At 35.9% G+C, this 7,500-nt stretch overlaps 1 protein-coding gene across 1 annotated transcript in view; it reads right to left on the reverse strand.

Moving 5' to 3' along the window:
- The window catches only part of LOC137643275 (protein turtle-like), a 701,767-nt gene that overhangs the window by 42,198 nt on the left and 652,069 nt on the right, over positions 1-7,500 (reverse strand). The window contains 1 exon segment of the mRNA XM_068376115.1: positions 4,129-4,302. Coding sequence (XP_068232216.1) covers positions 4,129-4,302 — 174 coding nt within the window.

The raw sequence follows: 7,500 nt of genomic DNA on the forward strand, positions 1-7,500 counted from the left end.
GGATCATTTGGGATGTGAGTTTCATTTGGTTAAAATTTTTCTATGTAGTATATATTTAGCCCTTTTTGGGGGAGACTTATTCATTGTGTATCTGTTTTCCCCTATTTGGTTTAATGACCCTCTGATGGAGGAATTCATTGTTGACAAATTCTAGTGGCCCGTGTCTCTGTGTATGATGTAGAATTCATAGTGTACCGGTTTACTGCTTCATTGAGTCTCCCGTTAGGATAGCTAGCTTATGGTTCACTTCTTGTCCTAGTTGTCTATAAAATTCTCCGTCTTGTTCTTGCGGTTAATGTGATGGTCTGTATGTTACTAGTATGGTCATGTTTTTTTTTTCGACGGTGTTATTTACACCTGCCACTTTATATTCGGTTTTCGAATTAATTTTATTGGGTTTAGTGTGATTTCTAACATAGAGCATTACCCCTCCACCTTTTTGGATAAGGCGATCATTCAAGAAAATGCTTGTAACCTAGGATTTCGTATTCTCCGATATTTTTTTTTTCCTAGAATCCAGGTCTCGGTAATACCTATGACATCTAGTTCTTCCACTAGCTATCATTGTCCTAAAATATTCTATTATTTCTAAATAACGGCATTGAATTATGCCACAACGAGAAGGAATTTTCTATCTATTTTTCTCCTTGTGGCTCTGCTAATTTCCCTGATTCACTAGTGTTTTACTTTTACTTCTATTTGTATTATCTAAATTGTCTGCCATATTCCCTCTGCTTATTGTTGTAGGATTTTTAAGGCCCGAGTTTGTCCCTTTGTCTACTGTGTTCCTTAAGTAATTGCACAGGTTGAGATTAAGTTGATTTTAGTATACTCTCTTGCATTCCTGTTATATGCATATTCTTACGTATCTTTAAAGTTCCGAAAAATATTTTGCATTTCAAAAATTATAATGAAATTCGAATTATGGAAATATTTTGCTTGTACATACTTAATCAGAGATGAATGGCAATGTATTTTTTTCACTTATGAGTGTGAAAATTCATGTAACGTTTACCACTTTCACATACAGATAAATTAACACATTTAAATAAACCGATTGTTGGGAATAATTTTTTCCTAATTAAGTTCTGTTCTTGATTTTTACCTTATTTTGTATCTCTTGGATACTAACCCCATTTTCTTCCAAAATCGTCTATGACGTCTTTCTTCTTATATCCAACTGTTGGAACTTATACACAATCTCTATAATTGGTTTTTCTAGTTCTTGCTTTTCATTTTACATTTTTTTTTATTTCTTGTACCTGCTGGCAGAACAGGCATACAGTATTATGGGTGAAGATTTGCAGCGCACCTTTCCTTGAAGCCAGACTGATAGGTACAACTGAGTATTACTAAGAAGCCACAACTGGTCATTTTAGTTGGCCAGGAGTCCAATAAGGCACAATTTTATTCTTACGTTCCCTGTCACCCTGAGATTGCCCCGTCCCATTCTCTCAAAACCTGTGAGCGAGTTCCTCGCGTTGTTTATAGAGGTTCCAAAGCCCTCTTCTCTTACGCATAAGGTTGCTGTCAGCTCCTTAATGTCTGTATGTACAGTATAGACTTGCCTATAAGTAGCCAATGTACTTTAATATCTATTTTTCTAACGAGAGAGAGAGAGAGAGAGAGGAGAGATGAGAGAGAGAGGAGAGAGAGAGGAGAGAGAGGAGGAGAGAGAGAGAGAGAGAGAGCATTTTACATGATGTCATTCAATACCCGAGAGCGAGAGTACAGTATAGAACAGAGAGCGAGAGTACAGTATATAGAAATAGGAAAATTTGCTGTCATTCAATGAGAGCACATTTCATGACATTCAATATGAGAGAGAGAGAGAGAGAGAGAGAGAGAGAGATGAAGAGAGAGAGAGAGGAGAGAGAGAGAGAGAGAGAGAAATGGGGGATATGATGCATTAACATTAAAACAAATTTTCAAAATATTAATTTCTTATAGGTGTGAGGTAACCAAGCACCTCTATTTGAGAGCTCAGAATTCTTTTTGTTCCGGAATCCTCGTTTCTCATCCGAGTTGACTTATGAGAGGCCATTGTTCGAGACGAAAGTTGAGTTTCCACATCCAGGCAAGCACCTGCGCTCCACAAATATCCACTTGTCACTTATGGGTCAAATTGATTGATGGGTCTGAACGTTAATACAATAAAGCGACATTAACTGGTTCCAGAATCACCAACCATATGATGAAATGTAATGTGGTCTAACGATTAGCATGCCCTATATACTTTCATCAGTGGCTAATATTTGTGCTCATTACCAATGATATTGCCTATTACTCAAAGCTAGGCTTAATAACTTGGGTAGATTTTTAGGCGTCAACATAAATTATGATATTTAAGCAAGACCAATGGAGTTTGGATACTTCCATCTGTAGTGCAATTTATCCTTTCTGATTCACTAAAGCCTTTTGTTTGCCATTTAATCCCTCTTAAACCCTATTATTCTTTCAGTCAGCTAACTTTCCTTTATTGAAATTTCGACTAACAATTAGTAACCTAACTATAAACGAATTCAAGACCTCAAGTTATAAGGTGCAGTACTTTATCCACCTACGACATTTGCATTCTGTAATGTTGATGTCGAATAACACCATCAGATTAGGTGTTTGAAATCATCATTATGATTACAATATATTATTATTATCTGCGATAGGTTATATTTTAGGTCTCTCTTTTCCCTTGCTTGTTTGTATGTGAGTAAGATAACTGAAAAGAAATGATTGAATTTTGATGTTGCTTTTAAGAAATATTTTCCGGATAAATTTTGTTATTGATATTCATATTCAGTTTTACGTGCGTAGCCTTCTCATTTTGATATAGGATAACAATTTAATCCGTATTGATTAATTTAGCAAGCTTGCCTTTAAAGATCAAAGAACAGGCTTAGAGTTTTAATACAATTGCAATTTAAAACGGTAGCCATTCTATTAACTCTATCATGAATGCCTATGGCGGTGCGATGCTCTCTACTATCAATTCTATTATTAAAGGGATGGAGATTTACCAGCCTGATTTATCGATATCAAATTTACAACTATAACCAATCATAGTTATAATATTAGTTAATAAAAAAATGCATGTTCTGGGTGTTTGAGAAAGCATCAGATTCGAGATTTCTCTTAAATCCTCAATGTCGTCCTGTTTGTAGTAAAATTATGATCTCTTTAAATTACCGAAGGAATACAAAAGCATTATTCAATCTTAAATCTTCAGCGTCAAAAAACCAGATTGAGTATGGTGTTATATCTTTCCCCCTTTCGCACGACGGCAGATAATAATAAAAAAGTTCACCCACCTCATAAACGAGAATAAGCTGCTTCGCCGGCGAGTTATGTCTGTTACTCATGGGAACTAATTGGTATTACTAGCCATCTGCTATCCTGGTTATATCATGGCCGCATCAGAATCCCTGTTTTTTGGTTCATTACATTTACAACTTCATGGATATGCTTGTTGAGGAATAGTGCTCGCAGGTATCTAATGGACTTTGAACCACGTATCCTTAAGAAACCACCATGGGCCTAATTATGAAGTCACGTAAATACAATCTTTAGAACATAGGACGGTTTTACAATTCAAATTATATACAAATACGTGAAATTTGTGTGTGTGTGTGTGTGAGAGAGAGAGAGAGAGAGAGAGAGAGAGAGAGAGAGGAGAGAGAGAGAGAGGAGAGAGAGAGAGAGAGAGAGAGAGAGGAGGGGGCTTAAATTGCCAAATAAACTATATTAGTGGCTTTGAGTTGGACTATTTTCTTGTGTGAAGTTATGTAGCTTGTATGAGACCGCCTAATTAGAATGTCATATGAAAAATGCATACACAGCAAATATATTTCCAGCCATGTATTGTACCTTAAGAAACGTCATCGTACATTTTTGTGTTATGTTACAACGAAGCATCGCGAAATTGAAATTAATAACTTGCTCAAGAAAATAATAGCGTTTCAACTCAAAAGACCATAAAGAGGAAGCAAATTTCGCTAAGAATTTCGTGATTAAAAGAAAATCCTTTATATATTATTTTCACAGAGAGAGAGAGAGAGAGAGAGAGAGAGAGAGAGAGGAGAGAGAGAGAGAGAGAGAGAGAGAGGAGAGAGAGAGAGAGAGAGAGAGATTTACCTTCATCTCCTCCACGGCGTTTGTTGTCGTTTGATGCTCCGTCAAGATGCTCATTTCGTCTTTGGTTTCGGATTCGACTGACCGACACGAGAATTACGAAAATGAAGACGAAGCCACAGATGACGCCTCCGAACACCGCCAGTAAAGGAGATGACTCGCTAGGACTTGGATCATCTGTCGGTGGAATGGAGATACAAAATAGAATTAACTCAATGAATCCAGAGAAGTTAGGCACCCGAAGTCCAACGATTTCTATGAAAAGTTAAAAAAATATTTATTTGCAGGAGTAAACATTTCAAAATATATAAACCAATGTTTGGAAAACAATGGTATGATTAATCATTTTAAGATATGCATTTCTCTGAGAATGCGAACACTGTCTGGTTCTGCAATTTATTGGTTCTGAGATTAGACTTTAAATTCTGTAACTAATAAGTTTTCGCTTTTATGACTTCCAATTGTTCAATTTAGTTACCAGATTGCCTCTGTTTTATATGTAAATATATTAGACAGCAAGATGGAAGAGCGGGAAGATAGAAGGGAGGTAAAGTAAAAGATGTTAAGCTGCTGCAGGGGTCTAAAGGAACTTTCAAAAACCATCAAGTAATGCCTACAGTGCACCCGTGAGGTACACCGACGGCACTAAACCCTACGGGAGTACAACTTTATTTCCTGCTTTTACTTGAACAAATGTTAACGTTAACATTTCTCTCTTGCCATCAGAGTTAAAAAAAATCTCAGATTATACTTATCTTTAGTGCTATATTTTTGTTCTCATTAATTTATCACTGATGTCAATACCCTGATGAACTTCATTTTTTTCTGAAATTCTTGCTAATATTTACATAGAGATTTTAATGTTTTTTTCTTTAACTTTTTCTCTTTCGCTGTTATCTTGCCTAGCGAATGCATTAAAGGAACTCGTGACTTAGTGAGCTGAGTTCAGCTTAAGCAAGGGGCTTTCATAGTTTATTTACCGAATATTCATGAATTAATAAATTGGTCCCTAGCTTTCTCGAATTCAGCCATTCATTTCGTTTTCATTGATTGGAAATCTTTTGGGGAGGTTAGATTAATTGGAATTGCTTTTTGTATCCCCACCGACCACTTTAATAATAGTTGTGCATCGTCATTTTCCCTTTTAAGTGGGGCAATTCCTTTTTATTTCGCTTTCCATCTATCTTTCGTTTTTTTTTTCCTATTCACAATATTCCCTTTAGTTTCTCTTTACATTTGTTTTTATCCTTTGTCTCTTGCTGCTCTTTTTTTTCTAATCGAGATAGGAAAGGTTAGGGATGGGAAAAGCTAGTTGTGTTTGTGGAAGAGGCCAAAAAGCTTTTAGAAAATGAATTACAGTAGGAGGTAGAAAGATGGAGGGAGGGGGGCGGGACTCAATGTCCTTTGCTTGTCCAATGGCTTTAGCAATTCAATCATATGCTCGTCATTCTTTTTGCTTTCAAAGTTATTACTGTGTTAGTTTCAGGAATTACAATTGTACTTGTGATTTTTTTTTAGATTTTTTTTTAGTGTATCAGCCAACCACGAATTGCGTCTGTGTGTGTATGTGTATGTATATATATGTATGTATATATAAAGATATATATATATATATATTATATGTATATATATATATGTATATATATATATATATATATATATATATATATATATATATATATATATATATATATATATATATACATACATACATATCTGTCACGCTCAGGTGGAGAAGTGGTAGTCATGCCCTGGTCCCTGGTGAGAGGGGGAGGGGGTTACCCCGAGAGGTAAACTCTGAAACCACAAACTTTCACAAATTGCCGAACCAGTGGGTTGTATTTAGGAAAGGGGTAGGGGGTGGGAATGGTTAAATCTGAGTGCATGTCTAATTGAATATTTAGACGTCATTCTTGACGGCTCAAGTACTCTGTCTAGTACAGTGGTAACGTGTTTGCCTAGCATTCGCATGGCGGCAGATCGATCCCAGCCCGGGACCTTGAGTTTAAGCTGTTTACTGGGAGACCACTGCTGACGTTCTGGTGAGCGTCTATTCTGATGAAACTGGAACTGAAACCAGACCCTTTACCTTTTATACATACTTTCATTGAACCTCTACACAGTATATACGAAGCTTTTATTACTCAAAACTTTACATGATAGTTGAAAATCATCCGACTTTAATATTAACGCTTCGATTAACATAAGAGACGATTAGTACATACAGTGTGTAGAATCCATACATGCTTGTCTCAATATGTTGAACGCTTACGGAAAATTTATGTAATCTTGTCTTAAACCTCTCTTAAAAAAACATCCACAATTCTTCATACAAATACTAGTAGCAAGGACTATTAATCAATGAACTTGGCGAACTGATAAATACAATAAGACATGCAAAATACTGGTGTTTTTACCGGACAAACTATATACAAGACAGTATGTAAAACTCGTGTTATTTTCGGATGCCAGTCTTTCTTACAGTACTTTTAATGGACGAACTCTATTCATTACATCAAACGGTGACTACCCGTACGCCATAAACTCTTGTAAAACTTTCCTAATATATTTTTAATCTGAGCAATTTCTCCCTTTCCTCGGACAATATTACAGCCCCTTTCCTTCGGTTCAACGAACTTCCATCAAGAGCCAAGGTTTCTTATACAGGGCCCTTTCCAAGTGACGGAAACTATAGCGCGGCACAGCAGTTACTAATCTCCACTTTCGATATCAATTGCAGTATATGAAAGAGGAATTATTCCGGCCATTACCCTATTGATTCATAAGGGATCTCCTCTCCAATCACGCATATCATCCTCTTACGGATAGCCCAACACCTGAGTTACAATAAGGGCATTTATCGTATTTCCAACTAAGGCAAACAAATGACATCAATTTCATTTATAATTTTATGATTCAGTCAACTTCGCCTCTTCAGTAAGCGAATACGCGAATGAAATATGGAGATGGATATCTAAATTTACACTTGAAAGTTAATAGACATTAAAATATATACTTCAGTGTTCCCAGCAATTTTCATTCAAGTAGCGAATATTAAGGAATTATTCAATTTAAATATGTGAAGATGTGAAGATATATATATATATATATATATATATATATATATATATATATATATATATATATATATATATATATATATATATATATTGAGTAGGGATACCTTAATGTGTTGGAAGGATTTGTCTATCGCCATGATCCGCAAAGTTATACTTGTCAGGGTCACTCATAATAGGTTGGTTTAATGTGAGCGATCACCAATCGGCACTGGCCAACGTGGTAATGAAAATGGCCGAACCCTAGACATGAGCAGGACATGTCCGAGACCTTTGCCCAGCAGTGGACTAAAACAGT

This window comes from Palaemon carinicauda, chromosome 6 (assembly GCF_036898095.1).
Source record: "Palaemon carinicauda isolate YSFRI2023 chromosome 6, ASM3689809v2, whole genome shotgun sequence".
Taxonomy (NCBI): Eukaryota; Metazoa; Arthropoda; class Malacostraca; order Decapoda; family Palaemonidae; genus Palaemon; species Palaemon carinicauda.